The sequence below is a fragment of the Boleophthalmus pectinirostris genome, unplaced genomic scaffold, assembly GCF_026225935.1.
Source record: "Boleophthalmus pectinirostris isolate CB_2022bp ecotype Guang Dong unplaced genomic scaffold, ASM2622593v1 HiC_scaffold_4, whole genome shotgun sequence".
NCBI classification, from domain to species: domain Eukaryota; kingdom Metazoa; phylum Chordata; class Actinopteri; order Gobiiformes; family Gobiidae; genus Boleophthalmus; species Boleophthalmus pectinirostris.
In genome coordinates this window covers 771336-793092 of record NW_026571353.1, presented here as the reverse complement: position 1 = coordinate 793092, position 21757 = coordinate 771336, and the positions used below count along the sequence as shown (strand labels likewise).

At 40.7% G+C, this 21757-nt stretch overlaps 1 protein-coding gene across 1 annotated transcript in view; it reads left to right on the top strand.

Moving 5' to 3' along the window:
* Nucleotides 1-21757, top strand: part of LOC110172482 (tight junction protein ZO-2-like) — a 53401-nt gene that overhangs the window by 11617 nt on the left and 20027 nt on the right. Inside the window, exons 2-7 of the mRNA XM_055161331.1 lie at nt 4704-4757; nt 10630-10754; nt 11479-11581; nt 14460-14877; nt 15742-15845; nt 18345-18498. Coding sequence (XP_055017306.1) covers nt 4704-4757; nt 10630-10754; nt 11479-11581; nt 14460-14877; nt 15742-15845; nt 18345-18498 — 958 coding nt within the window. The remainder of the gene's footprint in view (nt 1-4703; nt 4758-10629; nt 10755-11478; nt 11582-14459; nt 14878-15741; nt 15846-18344; nt 18499-21757) is intronic.

Sequence of the window (21757 nt, the reverse complement as noted above, 5' to 3'; positions counted from 1 at the left end):
CAGAAAGAATGGAATATAAGCCGTGCTCGTGACCTGTACTCTAGACCGCCGCAGAAAGTTAATGTGACGTTCAGGACTGCGGTTGTTGTAGTTTGCTCAGTGACCAGAAGGATGTGCTAAAGGACACCACCAATACAACCATGTTTCAAACGGGCAGAAGTGAAGGAAAAACAGGATTATTTTGATATAATTCCAAACTATTTAATTATACTTTTGACACACGATCATTTTAGATTTTATTGGTCAACCACTGCTTGCCTTGATTGCCCTAACCACACGCCACTGAGACACAATAATTAGTCATTTGATTGATACTATAAGAATTTTACCCAATTAACTTAAAAAAAAGGTCACTTTTCCCTTTTACATGACAAACCGTTGACGTGAGTGGCAGCTATTTAACTGTACTATACACAGTCATATTATTGTATGCACAGAACGCACTGCTGAGTCCACATTATTTTAAATGAACAAAGATGAATTCAGCTGTACAAAAGGCGCATTATAAGCCCGTTTATAAAGGGGGATTCACACAGTATCACACACAGTACTCCTAAACTCTCAGCACACAGAGCCTACAGTCACACACACACACACGCACAACTCTGAGCTGTGTGCCCGCTGTGTGCCCGGGTGAGTGGGTGGTCCAGGCCTGCCTGGGGATCGAGCCCTGGCACTGTCGTCCTCTTGTCCCGTCATGAGGTCACAGTGGACTGTGCGTTGACAGACCTGCTCCATGCTCCACTGGACCATGACTCTTACTGCTATAGACACACAGACAGTGTTGGGAAGGTGACTTTTAAAATGTATTCCCCTACAAATTACAGATTACACACACCAAAATGTAATTTGTAACGTAATCCATTAAATTACTTAAAGTGAGTAATGTAATCTGAATACTTTGGATTACTTTATTTGCTGTAGAGGAGCAAAGATGAGGATATTGTAACATAAGATGTTTTATCTGATAAAAGAAAATAAAAAGCCCAGACTTTACTGAACCGTATTAAAAATATTATTGATAGAAGAGGAGGAAACACGGTCCACACAGCATGATTTAGTCCTGTTAAATCCTGTTTTGGTCCTGTTTTAGACCTGGTTTTAAACCTGGTTTAGTCCTGGTTTTAGTCTTGGTTTAGACCTGGTTTAGACCTGGTCTTAGTCCTGGTTTTAGTCCTGGTTTAGACATGGTTTAATCCTGGTTTAGTCCTGGTTTAGTCTTGGTTTAGACCTAGTTTAGACCTGGTTTAGTGCTGGTTTTAGTCCTGGGTTAGACCTGGTTTAGACCTGGTTTAGACCTGGTCTTAGTCCTGGTTTTAGTTCTGGTTTAGACCTGGTTTTAGTCCTGGTTTAGTCCTGGTTTTAGTCCTGGTTTAATCCTGGTTTAGTCCTGGTTTAGATCTAGTTTAGACCTGGTTTAGTGTCCGGCAGTGAGTGGAATTACCAAAAAAAAAAAAAAAAAAGGGGGATATAGCCCGAAATGTGAAAACAGGAAAATCCCGCTATGTAATCCATTTACTTCAACAAAGTAACTGTAATCCATTTACCACTCATTGAAACAGTAACTGTAACCAAATACAGTTTCTTATAATTTGTACTCTGATTACATAACTCCAGTACATGTAATCTGTTACTCCCCAACACTGGACACATACTTTTAAAAGATGAAATTAGGACAACATGGTTTTGGAAAGAAATTGTGATTAGATTTGCAGTTTATCTTTATATTATTATATATTGTTATTATTTCCTGATCTATGTTAATGTAATATAGAAACATAGTCACAAACAGACCTGGAGCTGTGTTTTGTTTCATTCATACATGTTTAACACACAAACCCTGCAGATTTAGAGTTCTCTCAAACAGAAAACACTGTTACACCTTGTGATGTCATGTGGTCATACAGGAAGTGCTCCACTGTGTTTTTATAGCCCACACACCTTCACCAGAGTCATTCGGAAAAAAAGGAACAATTACCCTGAAAACTACAGCTTCATGACAAGGTGAAACAGAGTGTGACATGTAGTCAAAATAATAATAAGGAGTTACTCAATCATGTGTGAATGAAACAAAACATAACTCCAGATATACTTAAAACGAGGAAACGACATGATAGCACAGATCACAAAGTAACGTAATCTGTACCCTTTAACAGATAGTCGACATTAATGTAAACTGAGCTGCTCTCATGTCAGGACTCAGCACTTACAGAGGTGTCAGTGTGCAGGAGGAGCACGCTGTCCCACTGTCACTGTGTCAGCTTGTGTCGCAGTCCTCTGAGCTCCTCTCGTCCTCCCCCTCCTCCTCCTCCTCCTCTAAGCCACCGTCCCAGCACATTTACTCCCAGGGGTTGAGTGGTCTGCCTGTCCCCTCCTTCCCCTCCATCTCCTCCTGTCTGAGCCTTTTTCAGACACTACTGTGCAGTCTGAACAGTTTATTTCAGTGATGTGTGTTAAACAAAGGAGCTCGTCGTTGGTCGTCATAAGCAACCATGTTTGTAAGCAGCTGTGCATGTCCCTGATTGGCTGGTCCACGTGTCAATCATGCCCATCTGGTTTTGTCTATGGGTTACCTTAAAGGTCCTGTATTACATTATTTAAAAAGGAGCTGTCAACTTGAAAACTACCACTTCATGACATCTCAAGGTGGAACAGCATTCTGGGCTTTGGAGATGTAGACAGATGTAGAATCTAGGATTACTGAAACGTGTGAGAAGGTAACTTGTTGAGAAGGTAACAACATTCTAACATGGCTTAAAGTTCACAAGAGTCAGATTGACTTAATATAGGACCTTAAACAGCTGTATAGTGAGTAACATGTCATATTTTCATATTTTCATACATCATTTCATATATCATTGTGTAGACAATGACAATAGTTTTATGACTTTGACAGTAATTTTGCAGGGACTGATTCTCTTGAGTGGAACTTTAGTTATTTTAACTAAAGATGAAGGATTGTTGCATATCACAAAGACGGCAATGATTTAAAGGTCCTGGGCCCAGTCAAGCAGAAGTAAACATCAAGGCCAAAAATTCAAGTTAATTCATCTGATATAAAAATGTATTGAACAGATACATATGTACTCTAGTTTATGAAACTGTTGACCTTTTTTCTGTACCATATTTGGTTCTAAAGTTCCATACGTTTTAAACAGACCATGTATGAAACATGGAACAAAAATTATTTCCCAAATTTCAAAGACCTGCAAATCCTGTCAATAAATGGATGTATTTCATCATATCTTGTGTTATTCCATCTTTGAACTGTTGATGAAGGGACATGATTTTTCAAAAAAAAAGTATTTAAAATGATAAAAATTTGCTTGGAAGAAAAAAAAATGACAAATGATGTAAAATCCTGCACCTTCTACTTGTTTGCACAATTTTCCCTCCGTGACTTTTCCCTCCGTTACCATGACCTTTCTTAATAAAAAATCTCATGACACAAAAAGTAAGAGGTTTTTCAACCTAATCTTGTACCATATGGTAGAAAACTATATGAAGCAAATATTCAAACCAGTTTGTTAAGGATATGTAAGTGAGAACCAAGAGTTATCACTGTTTGGATTTATTGCCCAAAAAGTGCTGCATATTTCATTCCCTCCGTTACTGACATGAGTTTTTACATTTTTTGTCAACAACTTGAAAGAATATCACAGGTTGAACTTGACCCTGTTGGAGTGTAACTCTTTCCTACATTCTGATACTTTACTTATTTCAATAGTCCCTCTAGTTTCTGAATAAGAGACATTTGAATGTCAAAAATCTGCTCCTGTTTCCCTCCCTTACCACTTGACCGGACCCTCCTGTATTACACACCATGACTCTTGTGAGCTTTAAGCCAGAATGTTGTTGCGTCATCAGTGTTGTTGAGTAATCCTGTATTATTAGCAGAGAGATTAGAAGAGCACTCCCTGTATTACCACATGACATCAAAAGGTGTTTGAGAGAAGAACTCAGTCTAAGGTTTGTGTGTTAAATGTGTGAAAAAACACAACTCCAGGTAGGAAACATTATAACACAGATCAGAAAATAGCGTCATTTGGGCTCTTTAAGTGACTCATTTCATTTACAAACTTGTTCTGAAATGGATGAGATGCTTACATTAGTTGAGCACTTCAGATTTCAGTCTTGTCTCGGATGTAAAGGCACTGTCTTAAAATCCTGAAAAACAGAACTTTTGAAACAATTTGCAGTTGTCCACAGTTCTTCCTCACTGACCCTATGCACTCAGAGCATCCTAATGACTCACCATAATGAGTTTAGAAGTGCTTTTCACAACTCTCAGACACCAGAGCTGAGTTTTGCCGTCAAGCTTATGCCCAACCTCCCGATTCTTGGACAATAAAATGCTTTATAATTAGTCGCTGACAGTACACAGTGGACCTTGAGCGCTGCTTATACAATATATCTATGAGGGCAGGACACATTCTGCTAACATGGGCCATTCCTGCTCCTGGGTGTTTTTAAAATGTATCTCAACAGAATATGGACTTTAACATAAAAGCTTTAACTGTTGCAATCTCTGTCCGAGAAACTCCAAATAGTTTTTTCCTAGTAGTTGTGCCCTGACCCTGATGCTCGAGGAGTGTGTCCAGTGAGTGTGTGGCTGTGGGTCAGGGCACAAGGCTGTCCAACAGAGGTCTGATGGACACTAGTGATGGACACGTTGCTGACCTCTCCTCTTTGTGTCTCCTCAGGGCTCAGCCATGGAGGAGACAGTGTGGGAACAGTACACAGTCACTCTGCAGCGGGTAAGACAGAATCTACTGTCCATCTACTGTCCATCTGCTGTCCACCTGTCCATCTGCTGTCCACCTGTCCATCTACTGTCCACCTGTCCATCTACTGTCCACCTGTCCATCTACTGTCTACTCTCCAACCACTGTTCCTCAAGCTAGAACTCTACTACACATGTGTCCACATGTCCAACTGCTGCCCCTCTACTGTCCAATCACTGTCAAACTGTCCATCTTAGAGTTTCCCCAAACCAGTTTTTTTTTTCAATTCCGATACCTGATATGAATCGATAACAGTGCAGTGATTTAGAACAGCCCTTTATGTCCTTTAAAAAAATAAAAATAAACAAAACAAAACAAAGAAAATCACAACTGATCCAACTGATGTAATAAGAAGCTGTAATTTACTTACTATTACTTACTCATGTAAGTACAGAACAGCTTTGTGTAAACAGATGTTCTGACATTCTGAGATTTTCCTGACCGATTGTGACCAGTTTATAGTTTATTATTTGTTATAGTTTATGTTTATTATAGGCCCAATCAGGGCCTGTAATTGAAAACTGATGTGGAAGCCGATATCCCATCCACTAGATCCTGTAGAACTGTACATCCCTAGATCTTCTACTGTCCACCTGTCCATCTACTACCCCTGTGCATCTACTGTCCACCCACTGTCCATTTACGGTCCCTTTATCTAAAATTCTACCACATGTGTTCACCTGTTTGTCTCTGTCCAAATGTCCAACTGCTGTCCTGTCCTTACACAGTCAAACTTTCCAGATACTGTCCTGTTACTTTCTCTCTCCACATCCACTGTCCAAATGTTCCTCAACTCTCCATCTCTCCATCAGTTCAATATTATTTATGGTGTATTTTCATGAGTCACTCCCGACTAATGAAAAGGGACAGAAAGTTTCCCATGGGAACATTAGCCTGAGCATGTGTGGAAACAAAGCATCATATTTTTGCCTTTTTTTTTTTTTTTTTTAAATGTCAGCCACTGATAACAACATGAATTTGTGACTTAAAATGGGCTCAGCTTGGCAGACACAAAAACACAGAACTCCACAGCTTTAGCTTGCTGCCATAGACTGTAAGTGATGTTAACTTGTATTATTTTGAACGCTATATTCGCCCAAAACAACATATTAACATGTTTTATGAGTTTCACTTTTGTTTTTGAGTGACTTCCCCTTCAGAGCGCTATCACAACACAGTAAGTGTGTATCGTGCTAATGAAAGTTCTGCACATCACCTCAGGGTTTTCAAAGTGTAGTGTGTTGTTTTGCATAATGTTTTTGTATATTTTTGAAAAATGGCCGTGTGGGAGCTTGTAGGCGGAGCCTTGTACCGCTTTGTGAGGAGAGTTTGACTAAGGCCCAGGAGCTCGATTAGTCAAACATGCATGGATAAGTTCTCAAAGCTCCTCAGGCATGTTTTTGATGAGAGCACAACATTATAATGTCGTTTGAAATCTCTGAAGAGTCGATTTTTCATAATATCCTCTCTTCCAAATGTTCATTTTAACCTTTTTACATGATCTTGGTGTTTTAATTTTGCTTCTTTTTCGATATCAAGATACAACAATAACAATATAATAATGACCTGTCAGATGCTTTCTTTCCCACAGGTCTGCTCCAGGTAGCATTAGCAACGTGTTCGATTTACAGCTGTCCCTCAGAATTCCAATTACAAAATGGTTGCATAATAGATGCTATAACTGCTGGCCTCAATTGGCTTTTATTGACTAACCAAACAGCATGGGGTCCTTTCCCCACTCTATACATTGGTTGCTCCACACTAAAGTATCCACACAGGTGGAATACTTTACCTGCCCGTCTCCTTTACGTCTGTCTGCCAACATGTTTATCTGTCCATTCAATATATGTCCACCTCTCACTCCACCTGTCCAAATGTCCATTTAATGTCCTTCTACTGTCCAACTTCTAGCCGACTGTCCAGCTGACAACTTGTCTTTGATTAAACAGACTTTACATGGACAATTTCCCATTTAAATCTATAGATGAAAACAGTTGAGTTGTGTTTTGTTTCATTTACAGGTTTAACACACAAATCTGCATAATTAGGCTGAGTTTTTTTTCTAAAAGAGAAAACCCTGGTAATACAGGAAGTGCTCCACTCCACACACCTTCACTAGAAAGGTAACTGTTAACTATTACCACCACCACTACCACTACATGACATCACAAGGTGGAGCTGAGCATTTTGAGCTTTTTAGATTACAGGATTACTCAAACAGGAAAGAAACAAAACACAACTCCAGGTATGTTTTTATGAAGTAACAACATTTTAATTGGATGAAAAGTTGACCATGTCAGTAGCTTATTACCTGAGAAAGTTTAGGTGAAATTAATAGATGATATTTTACAGTCTCTGTCTTTTTCTTTTTTGACAGCTTTAATCACACACTGCATAATGTAAAAAGAATTTATTTTAACAAAAAAATAAAAAATAAATAAAAATAATAATAATAATAATAACATCTCGAATAGAAAAAAACAGACCTTATGGAGAATGAATGTGGGCATTCTGAATAACAACGAAATTGTGAAAGACATAAAAAAGGAAATACAACAATACATAGAAGAGAATGATAACGGAGAGGTAGACCCAACAGTGGTGTGGGATGCCCTGAAAGCAGTTATTCGGGGAAAGCTAATAGCTAAAACAGCATGGTTGAAGAAAAGTAAAATAGAAAGGTATGAAGAATGTTGTGGAAGACTTAAAGAACTCGAAGAACAATTTGTAAAAACAAAAACAATGGAAATCTGTCAACAGATCCAAGACACAAAAAACTAATTAACAATATATTAATAGAAGAAATGGAGAGAAAACATATCTATTTTAAACAAAGTTACTACGAAATGGGACCTAGATCTACCAAACTATTAGCCAAAAGAATTAAAAAACAGCAAGCATTAAATACAATTTACGAAATTAAAGATCCAGAGAACAACAGATTACTTAAAAAACCTGAAGATATTGAAAGAATTTTTACAAATTTTTACAAAAAACTGTATTCACAGCCTCCTTCAGCAAGTGAAGAATGTAAGAGAAATTTTCTTCAACAAATGGATCTCCCATCAATTGGTTTAAGTCAAAATAACACGTTAACAGCAGAGATCACAAGAGAAGAAATACTTGGCGCCATAGGCTCCCTAAAGAAGAGTAAATCACCTGGTAGTGACGGTTTCCCAGCTGAATGGTACAAAGTATTTAAAAATGAACTGATACCGATCTTACATAATTCATTAAATTGGACACTAAAAGAAAATAAATTACCAGCTTCATGGTCAGAAGCAATAATATCAGTTATTTTAAAACCAGGCAAAAACAAACAAACCTGTGCTAATTATAGACCTATTTCAGTGTTAAACATAGACTATAAAATATATACATCTGTAATATCTAAAAGATTAAACACATTTCTGTCTGATCTAATTGATGAAGACCAGACAGGGTTCATACAGAGACGGCAGACACATGACAACATCAGGAGAACCCTGCATATAACGGAGAGAGCCCAAAGACAAAATCGAGCATAGACGCGCAGAAGGCCTTTGACTCAGTCAATTGGAATTTTCTGTACTTGACTCTGGAAAGAATGGGCTTCAATACCAAATCTGTAGACATTATAAAAACATTATATTCTCAACCTACAGCAAGAATTAAAATAAATGGAAATATGACAGGAAAAATTCAGCTGGTCAACAAGACAGGGATGTGGGCTCTCTCCATCCCTGTTTGCTATCGTTATCGAACCCCTGGCACAGGCGGTAAGGTAAAACCCTGAAATTAAAGGAGTCACAATAAATGGAGTTGAACATAAAATTGGACTTTTTGCTGACGATATCATTGCTTACCTCGAGCAACCGGATCAATCTCTCCCAGAACTGATGACCCTATTAGACACATTTGAATATTTGTCTGGCTATAAAATAAATATCTCAAAAACTCAAATTTTAAAATTCAATTATGTTCCCTCCCAGAATATAAAAAAAACCTTGAAATTTAACTGGGAAATGCAATCCATTAAATATTTAGGGGTTGAAATAACAACAGATTTTCTAGAAGTAAATTCTAAGAATTATTCACAAGTACAGGAAAGAATACAGAAAGATATTGAAAGATGGTCTACCCTTCCTTTAGATTTTAGCTCTAGAATTGATATTGTAAAAATGAACATCTTGCCCAGGTTTTTATTTTTATTCCAAGCTCTACCAGTACGGGTCACTAATACACAATTCACAATTTGGAATAAGATTGTTTCTAGGTTCATTTGGGACAACAAGAGACCCAGAGTGCGATATGAGACTCTCCAGCTGCCCAAAGAAAAGGGTGGGATGGGCTTACCCAAGTTGGAAGAATATTATTATGCCTCACAATTAAGATACCTGCACTGCTGGTGTAATCCATATTACAGTGGAAAATGGAAGGATATTGAAAGTAGTAGTCTGGAGGGTCCAATTCAGAATATGATTGGAGATAAAGAGTTATATGAAGAATAGAAATTATACCTAGATCCCATAACAAATCATACATTAACTATATGGTTCAAAATACTTAGAAAGCACAAGATTCAAAACCATGCAAAAAAATTAAAATGGATGGCATATGATAGTCAGTTCATGCCAGCCAAATATGACAAAAATTATAAATACTGGACAACAAAAGGGATGACTGCCTGGTGTGTATTGGAGAAAAATGGGCAGCTGGAGAGCTTTCAGAACTTGACAAAGCAATATCAACTTGGAAAACATGATTTCTTCAGGTACCTTCAAATGAGAGACTATCATAGAAGGGAAATACAGGTGATCCCCTCCATGGAAGAGAGTGATGTCATTCAAACAATAACTAAAGCCTATAAAGATGATAATCTTAGAATAATTTCAGCATTATATAAAGCCCTAACTAAAAACGATAAGAACACAACTCTAATAGTGAAGGGGATAAAGATAAAGATTGGTTAAACATGTGGCGGCATCACCACACCACCACCTGCTCTCGAACATGGAGGGAGTTTGCCTGGAAGAACCTGATTTGATTCTTTATTACACCTAAATTAAAGAGTAAGCAGTTAAGGATACATCAAATGTGTTGGCGGAAATGTGGAGAGATTAATGTAGACCATTCTCATATATTTTGGAATTGTGCAAATATTACTGTATTTTGGGAGATGGTTTGTGATGTACTGGGGCAGGTGCTGGGATATCCTGTCCCTTTGTCGCCTGAACTGGTCTATCTATGCAACTTCTCAGAAAACATTATCCACCAAGGCGATATATATCTTTTCAAAGTCATGTCATTAGCGGCCAAAAAATCAATAACCAGGAACTGGGGCACAACTTCTGTGCCTTCAAAGGATCAGTGGACATCTACAATAAAGGACATATATCTAATGGAAAAGATAACTTATAGACTGAGGTTGCAAGAGGCACAAATGAAGAAGAAATGGGAAAAATGGACATCATATATGCAAAAGTAGAATAATCAATGTCACCTAGGCTTCTGTTTCTGTTTTATTTCCTTCCATTGTCATTATTATTTCTCCTCTTTTTTCTATTTTCTTGTTATGTTTACAAACCTGTTAAATATAATAAAAATAAAGTGATAAAAAAAAAATAATAATAATAAAAAAATAATAATACTAAAATAAAAATAACAGTACAGGCCCTTTAAAAACATTTGATTTCACACAGATTCATTATTCATTCTATATTCTGTGTATTATGTTTGCAATATGTTTAACTGAAACCAAAGCTGATCATCATCTCAGCACAAACATGTATTTTTTTCTGTAATATGGGATCTCTAAGTGTGTGTGGTATGTGTGTGTGTGACATGTTTTGACACCCCACTCCAGGACCCAAAGATGGGCTTTGGCATGGCGGTGTCTGGAGGGCGGGACAACCCAAACGTGGACAGCGGGGAGACCTCCATCATGGTGTCAGATGTCCTGCAGGGGGGGCCGGCGGACGGGCTGCTCTTGTACGTATCACACTGTCACAGCAGAGTTCGGAGCTGAAGCTGTCATGACATCACAGAGCAATCTAGGATTATAACAGAAAAAATATTAAAGGCACTAAAGTATCTGATTTCAAGTTTGAACGTTTAGCCCTGCCCACTTATACTGTGTTCCGGGCAATTTGGAGTAATCAATATTTTCATATTTCCCAGTTGAGCGTTACAAGTCCTGACCTTAGAGAATCAAGTATGTACCAGTTGGTTTCCCATGATTCTTAGTAACCATGTGCCTAATTGGATGAAAAGGTGACCATGTCAGTAGCTTCAATTAACTTACTACCTGAGAAAGTTTTGGTGAAATTAATAGATAATATTTTACAGTCTCAGTCTTTTTCTTTTCTTTCTTTTCTCTGTTCCTCATTCCTCTCTCTCCTGTCTCTCTCTCCTGTCTCTCCTGTCTCTCTCTCCTGTCTCTCCTGTCTCTCTCTCCTGTCTCTCTCTCCTGTCTCTCCTGTCTCTCTCTCCTGTCTCTCCTGTCTCTCTCTCCTGTCTCTCCTGTCTCTCTTGTCTCTCTCTCCTGTCTCTCCTGTCTCTCTTGTCTCTCTCTCCTGTCTCTCCTGTCTCTCTCTCCTGTCTCTCTCTCCTGTCTCTCTCTCCTGTCTCTCCTGTCTCTCTCTCCTGTCTCTCCTGTCTCTCTCTCCTGTCTCTCCTGTCTCTCTCTCCTGTCTCTCCTGTGCCTTGTGTGCAGTGAGAAGGACCGGGTCATTCAGGTCAACGCTATCTCGATGGACAACGTGCCTCATTCCTTTGCTGTGCAGTCACTTCGCAAATGTGGCAAAGTGGCCAAGATCGTGAGTACCACATCAACACCACCTTCCTCCACACAAACACACTCACTCACACACACTCACTCACACACACATGTGCACACACAGACGCACACACACTTCTGTTTGTACAGTGGAGGAAATAAGTATTTAATCTGTTGCCGATTTTGTAGGTTTACCCACTGACTAAGAAATGAACAGTCTTTTTAAATTGAGAGATAAAATATCACATTATAGAAAATATATAAACTGATTTGCATTTCATTCAGTAAAAGTATTTGAGTATTTAAGCCCTCTAGCCAAAAAGACTTAGTACTTGTTTGCAGCACAGAGGTCAGACATTTCTTGTAGTTGATGACCAGGTTTGTCATATATCAGAAGTTTTGGTCCTCTCTTCTTTGCAGATCATCTCTAAATCATGAAGGTTTCATGGCTGTTGCTTGGCAGCTTCAACTCTCTCCATAGGTTTTCTATAGGGTGAAGGTCATGGAGACTGGCTGGGTCACTCCATGACCTTCATGTGCTTCTTCTTGAGCCTCTGCTTCATTGACTTGGCTTTATGTTCTGGGTCATTGTCGTGTTAGAAGACCCATCCTCGACTCATTTTCAGTTTCATGGCAGAGGGAAGGAGGTTGTCACTCAGGATTTTAAAGGTATATGGCTCCGTCCATCCTCCCATTGAGGCGGTGAAGTTGTCCTGCGCCCTTGGCAGAAAACACTCAATCTCTCCACCTCCATGCTCGACGGTGGGGATGGGGTTCTGGGGTTATATGCAGCATTTGTCTTCCTCCAAACATGGTGAGCTGAGTTGATGCCAATTTTCTATTTTGTCTCCTCTGACCACAACACCTTCTCCCAGTCTCTCTCTAAAACCTTCTTATGTTCACTGGTAAACTTCAGCCGGGCTGCACATGAGGCTTCTTTAGCAGGGGGAGCTTTGAGTGCTGCAGGATTTTGATCCATAGGGGCATGAAGTGTCACAGATGATTTTCTTAGTGACTGTGATTCCAGCTCCCTGAGATCATTGACTAGTTCCTCCTGTTTAGTTCTAGGCTGATTTCTCACTGTTCTCATGATCATTGAAACCCCACGAGGTGAGATCTTCTGTGGAGCTCCAGGGTGAGGTCGATTGATGGTTATTTTGTATTTCTTACATTTCTGAAAAATTGCACCAACAGTTGTCTCCTTCACACCAGCTTCTTACTGTAGCCCATTCCAGCCTTGTACAGGTACAATCATGTACCTCATGTCCTTTGACAGCTATTTGGTCTTTCCCATGTTGGAGAGTTTGGAATCTGATTGATTGACTGATTCTGAGGACAGGTGTCTTTTATACAGGCGACTAGTTAAACAGGAGTCAGCTTCAGGTGACGAGTTGAAGTGTCTAACTGGTCTGTGAGAGCCAGAACTCTGGTTGGTAGAGGAACAAATACTTATTTCACACAATAAAATGTACATCAATTGATATATTTTCTATAATGTGATTTTCTTTTTGATATTCTATCTCTCAATGCTAAAATAAACCTGCCATTAAAATTATGGACTGTTAATTTCTTTGTCAGTGGACAAACCTACAAAATCAGTAACAGATCAAATACTTATTTCCTCCATTGTAACTCCAGCTCATGTTAGCAGGCGGACTGCTCGTGCCACACATCAGAATGCTGCTTTTTCACACTTCACATCAGTGTTATTGGACCTGTTAACTCTGCACTTGTTTCATGCAAAGCAGAACTCAATGTTTATAAATAGAATGCGACCGCGATCATTGCCATGGTAACCTATGGAAACAGACACCAGAACTTATTCAGACTAATAAGGAGCTGGTCTCTTTAATGATCTTTTTAGATACTTTCCATAATTTAATTTTTTTAATCTGCATTTTATCTTATGCCAGTGTTCTTCCAAACTAATGTGTCAGAAAAAAGGTCAGAAATTCTTCTTTTATAGTGATAGACCTGAAGTAAACAGTAAGTAAGCACCGGTAAGCTTTTTCACAGACACATGTCACAAAGATGCTTTACAGAGCATTATTCAGCTTTTTTTTTTCACCCCATACCCAGTGGTGGTAAGCTACTATTGTAGCCACGGCTGCCCTGGGGCAACACTCACACACACCACTTTCATATGAGGAAATGTGGGTGAAGTGTCTTGCCACAGCATGGAATGTAATGGGGACATGTTATGGAGCTTAATGACATTTTTTTTTTTGCCTCATTCATTTACCTGCATTGGTAGGGGAGTAGTGCCATCTGCAGATATTGGATTAAGAAGGCTATTGAGATCCGGAAACAAACCCATGGAACGGTAAACAGAGATGAGGGGCCTATTACCTTTCCAGGACCTGGGATGCTGTCCTAAAGAGATTGGCACTAAAATCTGTGCAAATCAAGTGCAACACATGCCACTGTAACATCACCTGACCCTTCTGAAATGTCAAGATGTGTGTAAACAACACACTGATCTGTTAAAAAGAGCTTTATTTGGAAGTAACACTGGAAGACCCTGTATTATAAGAACTACATGCATGTCATATATTATATGTCAATGTAAACACTGCAATCAGTGAATTTTCGGGCCTTGTTTTCACAGAATTTTCAAATTAAGATGGCTGCCACTCTTGCCACCGCAACAGTATCCAAGGGGTCTCTAGTTTTATTAATACTTCATTAACATTAATAGAGCTCTTGTGTGGTGCCCTCTGGGAGAGGGATGCACCCATGCTCATGACCCACATATCTCACCCATATTCCCAGTCAGTCATTTAACTGATTTATTCTCCAAGTGGTACATTAAGCACATTGAGCAGCCTAAAAGACTGATGGGAAGAATGGTGATGATGGTCACCCTTGTCTCGTCTATAAATGTTATGGGTTTGACTCCTGTCTGTGTTTTGTCTCAGACAGTGAAGCGTCCCCGGAAGGTGCCACTCCACTCCCTGAAGCCGCCCCCCTCCCCTGGTGCCCAAAGCCAGGACTACCCTCCTACGCACTACTACGACACAGACACCGACAGTGCCTGGTACCGCGAGCAGAGAGAGCCCTCCGATGAGTACAGAGGAGGGCGGGGCCGGAGCCGGGACAGGCGCTCCCCTAGCCCTGAGCGGCCACGACGGGATGGCAGCCGAGGACGTGCCCTTGACACCAGCGCAGAGCGCCACAGGTACCCCAGCAGGGGGCGCAGCCCAGGGGACAGCTATGACCGCGGAGGGCGATACAGGAGCAGAGAGGGACTCAACGATCCCTCCCCTCCACCCCGCGACCTGGAGCCTCTGGACAAACCCATCAACGTCATGCTGGTCAAGAACCGTCCCAGTGAAGGTGGGCGCAGCCTCTGCATCTGTCCCTACACCACACAGACACCAAACTACAGGCCCCTGCACCACACAGATGCCAAACTACAGGTCCCTACACCACACAGACGCCAAACTACAGGTCCCTACACCACACAGACGCCAAACTACAGGTCCCTACACCACACAGATGCCAAACTACAGGCCCCTGCACCACACAGACGCCAAACTACAGGCCCCTACACCACACAGACGCCAAACTACAGGTCCCTACACCACACAGATGCCAAACTACAGGCCCCTGCACCACACAGACGCCAAACTACAGGTCCCTACACCACACAGATGCCAAACTACAGGCCCCTGCACCACACAGACGCCAAACTACAGGCCCCTACACCACACAGATGCCAAACTACAGGCCCCTACACCACACAGATGCCAAACTACAGGCCCCTACACCACACAGACACCAAACTACAGGCCCCTGCACCACACAGACACCAAACTACAGGTTTCTCTGTGCTTGTTTTAGTAATAGATTACCAGCAAAATCTCACCCATCCATCCTTGAGAAATCTAGCGATCTCTTCTTATTCTTGATCTAGCACTGTTCAATCCTTCCTTATAGTTAGTAGTATGATCCTATCCAAAGCTCAGCCCACAAGCCTATGTCACCCATGCTCGTGCACTGCATTTTCCATAAATATACAAAAACATGGTACAAAACAATACACTACAACTTCATAATCCTGATGTGGTGTGCAGTAGTTTCATTAGTGGGATGTATGCTGATTGTGCTGTGACAGCTGTGATTGTTCCTAATAGTTGAAGGCTGATTGCATGCCCTCATGGTGTGAGTAACCATATGAGTTGTTGTGTTGTCTTTCAGAGTATGGCCTGCGTCTGGGGAGTCAGATCTTCATCAAACAGATGACCAGCAGTGGGCTCGCTGCCAAGGATGGGAATCTACAGGAGGGAGACATCATCCTCAAGGTGCTCCTCCACTCTCCTCCCTCCAGCCCCATTCACACACAGATCCCAGTTAGGCTCAACGGTCTATCGTTTTGGACCGAAAAACGCAATTTCAAAAAACACGTTTTTGTGAGCATCAAAGCAGTGTTTTTTTGCAATGTTCCTAAATCTATGGATTTATGCATCTGCATCGAGTCTATGCGCCGCAAAGTAATTCGCCACCACAACACGAGGAGGCTAGGATTTAAACCTGGTGTTTGTGTAAGGTTTAACATGAACCATCTCGCAATGCGATAGACGCACAGAACAGACTCACCATCATCAGCGCGTCCTCTGTCACAGAAAGAACACTCATATTCCACTGAATTGTGTCCTTTAGTCCGACAAGCTGACAGCAAGGAGAGAGCTGTTTTTTATTTTCAGAGGTTACAGCTTATGCAAATGAGCCATGTGGTTTTAAGTTTTGTTTCTGTAAAACGTAAACAAATGTGCACAAAGCTGCATTAAACACATTATTATTCAATGTATATTGAGAGGGAGTATGGGGGTCCGGGGCCCTTTGCTAAGGGCTGTCCGGTCCCTGTATGACCGCTGCAGGAGCTGTGTTCATTGCTGGCAGTAAGTCAGACCTGTTCTCGGTGCATGTTGGACTCCACCAAGGCTGCCCTTTGTCACCGGTTCTGTTCATTGTATTTATGGACAGAATTTGTAGGCACAGTCAGGGCTTGGTTTGGGGACCACAGGATCTCATCTCTGCTGCAGATGATGTTGTCCTGATAGCTTCATTAGACCAGGACCTGCAGCACTGGGGCGGTTTGCAGCCGAGTGTGAAGCGGCTGGGATGAGGATCAGCTGATCCAAATCCGAGACCATGGTTCTCGACCGCAAAAAGGTGTCTTGCCCTCTCTGGGTGGAGTTCAAGTATCTCGGGGGCTTGTTCACGAGTGAGGGGAGGATGGACCATGAGATTGACAGGCGGATCGGTGCAGCGTTGGCAGTGATACGGTCGCTGTATTGGACCGTTGTGGTGAAGAGGGAGCTGAGCCAAAAGGCGGAGCTCTCCATTACCAGTCAATCTACGTTCCTACTCTCACCTATGGTCATGAGCTCTGAGTAATGACCGAAAGGACAAGCAGCCAAAATGAGTTTCCTTCGCAGGGTGGCTGGGTGCTCCCTTAGAGATAGGGTGAGAAGCTCAGTCACATAGGAGGAGCTTGGAGTAGAGCCGCTGCTCCTCCACGTCAAGAAGAGCAGTTGATGTGGCTTGGGCATCTGTTCCGGAGGCCTCCTGGGCTCTTCCCTTGGAAGATGTTTCGGGCATGTCCCAAAGGGAGGAGGCCCCGGGGAAGATCCAGGACACACTGGAGGGACTATGTCTTTCGGCTGGAGGACGTGTCTGGGGTGAAGGAAGTCTGGGCCTCCCTGCTTAGATTGCTGCCCCTGTGACCCGGCCCCGGGTAAGCGGAAGAAAATGGATGGATGGGTATACTGAAAGAAAGGAAAGTGGAGTACAAGAAATGTATGTGGTAGAGAGAACCAATCACAGCCCTTATTGTCTGCACCGCTTCTCCCTTAGTTGCTTCCTCCCCCCATGGTCCAATGTCAAATCATTGTTGCATGTGATGTTTGCAAATATTCATGTGCACTGAAACTTGATTTAAAAAAAATTGTGGATGAAATCGAAATTGCAAGATCTGCCAGAAAAATTGTGATTAGATTTTTCTTAAAATCATTCAGCTCTAGATCCCAGTCCAGCCCCATTCACACACAGATCCCAGTAAACTGTCTGGTACAAAATGCCAGAGCACAGAGTAATGACGCCCATTCACACAGACATCTTTGTCATTTAACCTGTTTTACTCTTTTAAATGTATTTATTGTGTGTTCGAATATCAGTCTGTCAAATTTATGGAGATTAATCTTGGAAATTGAAATTAAAATGATCATATTTGAGCAGAATCTTCAGAGTTCTCTGTTTTACTGAAGTCAGATTTTACTGAGCTCTCCTTTCTATTCTAATCTCTATTAACAGGTTACATACAAAATTTTCATAGACTTGGAGTAATTTATCAGTGAAACAGTTTTTATGGGCCTTCAGTCTGCTCACAAAGCCCAGACAGACACTGGGGTCTGTCCTAGCCATCTAGAACTGTCTTTCAGGTTCTGCTCAACAGTTTAACATCTCTGGTCCTCAAATGGTGGATGGTAGAGACGTCAGTGATGAAGAGACAATGACTGATTTGTTAGGAAAACCTTGACCCCCAAAACCTTGAAACTGATGATTGTTAAGAGAAGATGGAAAATGACAGTGCTTTTTCTATGAATAGCTTGAGATGTGATTGGTGGAGAGGTGAGGGTGGCAGGAGGTAGGAACTAACAGGAAGGTAGTAAATATAGTTGCGGTGAATTAATTCTCGATTGTTATCAGTATTCTAAATAGTGTGAGATATATATATATATATATATATGGACAGAGAGCAGGCTGGTACCTGGACTCATGTTGCCTTTGGTTGATTGCAGATTAATGGGACGGTGACTGAAAACCTGTCTCTGCACGACGCAGGGAAGCTCATCGAGAAGTCTCGGGGGAAACTGCAGCTGGTGGTGCAGAGGGACCAGAGGCAGATCCTGGTGCGCATACCCCCCCTGGCTGACTCTGACTCAGACAACGATGGTGAGAATAAACTACCTGAAACACACCTATACAAATGATTAAATAAACTAGTATAGGGAATGAGGTCTTATGTCTGACTGTGGGCAGCACTTTGCAAGTTATTTCATATGGAAAAAACAAGACATAATGAAGGAAGAAAGTACTTACTTACTTGCCTCTTGACGACAAGAGGGTGGTACTGAAAGTCAATCATCTGGTATTAATAGAACCATAGTTAACTTTCACTGTCTGTAATATACAGTATTCAGTTTAATTTATACAAGTTATTTCCTTTTCAGCAAAGATAAATGTAAGGGTAATATACTACACCTCACAGAATCAGTTGTTCTTATGGCAATAGAATAGCTATGCTGCTTGTGTTTTTAAAATGCCTTACTCACAGCTATTGGGACAAGATGTTATATTTCAGACTGGCTGTGTGTATAGTTTAAATCTGATTATGATAAGATTTGTGGAGTTATAAGACTATAAACTAGACTAGAAAAGCACTCAGAGAGCGCAGACCTCCGCCAAGGACTACCCCCATTTTTTATATAAATTGTGATAAAATCAGTCTTCTGGATCAGATCCGGATCAGCCTTTGGAATATGAAAGAGGATCCCATTGTCCATCCCTGAGTCAAATTTCATGGGGTTTGGTCAATAATTAACCGAGATATTGAGAAACTAAATTTTTGGTCCCATTTACCACAATGTTAACAAAAATTTCAAAGTGATCCAGAATCCAGGATTTCTTCCGGATCACCCCCAAAATGAAATCAGTTCTTCCTTTTCACATTTCCAACAAATCCTGAAAATTTCATCAAAATCGGTCCATATTTTTTGAGTTATGTTGCTAACAGACAAACAAACAAACAAACAAACAAACACAAACAAACAGACAAACAGACAAACAGACAAACGCTGGTTACTCACATTAGATTTTGTGGTTTGTATGTCATTTAAATAATTTTAATATGTATCCAAATTGTTATCAAAATCACATTGTTATTAAAATGCACAGTCCCAGTATTTCTACTTATACATTTTCAAAAAATATTTTTAAAAGATGAACACAACTACTACCAGTGTAATGTATGTCAGGGTGCCAGTATAAAGGGCACTGTACAAGGTGTCCCTCTAGCACCTCCTTAATTGCTCTTTCTGTCCACAGTCATACACACACCTGGTCACACATCATGCTGTGTTCTTCTGTCACATGGACATTCACATGTACCTGTGTTACATACATGTTCATGTTCATTATGTGGTTGTGAGTGTCTGTGCCTGTGTTTTTCTCTTGCAGATAACATGTCATACTTTTAGCACAGTGGCCTCCTGAGATTCTGCATGTATTTAACAGCCAGATGGAGTGACCCCTAAGTGACCACGTTTCTCTTTCTAATCATACCACATATTAACCCCTGATTAACCTCTATATACATAAATAAAGTTGGATTTATGAATTTGACATGGATGCTGTTTCTTACTAGATTGTATTAGATTGTACCAACTGATGTATACAGTGCTGGTACTCGAGGTTGTGACAGACTTTTAAGTGTACATGACGGATGCAAGTGCAAGTAAATGATCCTCCCATAAGTTGGGTTCAGGTTCTAGAATCTGATGATGTCATAATTTAAGATGGAGATGGAGCAGAATCACTGTTTTTATTTAATACAGATGGAGGCAACTAAAATGAATATTGTTTAAATGGAGGTGTTTATTGTGATACAGTGAGTTCTTGGCTCTAGTCACTAATGATCAGGTTCAACATTTGTGCTTTTGACCTTTTTGATATTTCATATATCGTATTATTATAATATTTAATATGTGAGTGATGCAAGCCATTCCGCACACAATCTGTTCAGCCTCCTGCACTCCGGGATCTTGTGCCTTGCACGATATGCCTTTTGCACTGTTTACCATGTATTATTATTTATTTATTATGCACAGGATTGAGAGAAACTTCATTTCTATTCCTTTAATGGCATGGCAAAGTACAATGTAATCAATACAAATAATCTGACTGTTGTCCCATTTGGGAGTATGACATCATCACATTTTAGACCCAGAAAATGAGAGAGGATCATTGTTTTCAATCATCTGATGGACTTGGAAGTGACATCGTACTTCCAGCTCTATTGCTGTGTTTCAGATGACCACATACCATTCTATAGGATAATAATATTTAATACGGAATGGCAGGGGCAGCTTTTGTTCTAATACAACAAGTTCTAGGCTTTAGTTCATAATAGAAATGATTAGGTACAGCATTTGTACATTTACCTTTTGGATATCAGAAGGATTTATTGCATTCTATTTAGTCTCATCCCAATTCCATCTGGAACTATCATCACATTCTAGAATGTGCAAACCACAATATGGTTGAAAACATGTTGATGCTAGTATATACCACACCTCAAAAACCCAACCAGAATCCACTGTAGGAAATCATGTATAAGAAGTATAAAGTGAAATCCCTGACAAACCTTAGAAGCTTTGGTAGTATAAGCTGTGCCTCACACACAGGCGTCTGTCTGTGTCCACGTTACACACGTATGACAGAGTTGACGATCGTTCCATGGTAAGACTTTGCTCACATATGAATGGTGTGTTCTAACTGTACAGTGTGGAGGGGCTGTCCTTCTGTCTCTAATGTCTCACAGCACACACAGTACCCCTGTCCACACCTGTTCTCCACACCTGTCTGCACCTGTGTAAAGTGTCCATAGTGTCCTCACCTGTCTGCATCTGTCCGCACCTGTCCATGTCTGTCAGTGTCAAGTGGAGAGAATAGCTGTGGCAGGTGGTCTGTTTGTTAACCTTTAGTTCAAGTTGTACTGTGTAACTTTTCTGGAGGACGCTCTGGTGCTTGTATCTATAGACATGTCATTGTTTGCCTGGTATGTTTTAAAACAAGCACTCTCCATGAGGGAAGTTACTTAGTTCATCTTTAACCAGGATACTCCCACTGAGATTCAGAATCTCTTTTTGTGTTTTTCAACTCTTTCACCCTATTTCTCTATACTCTAAACACCTTGGCTAGAGATTCATACTGATGTCCTGTTGTTTTTCATACAGAGGGATATCAGTCAGGTCCCCTCAACCCCCGGTGCATCTCAAGCCAGAACCAAACATGTTTGTCTAATCAGATTTGTTTATTTCAGTGATGCCTGAGAAACAAAGGAGCTCATTGGTCTCTTATGATTTACAAACAAAACATTTCTCTCACCTCAAATTAACAGAGTGAGTGCTTCGTTAATTGATTCCACAGAAAT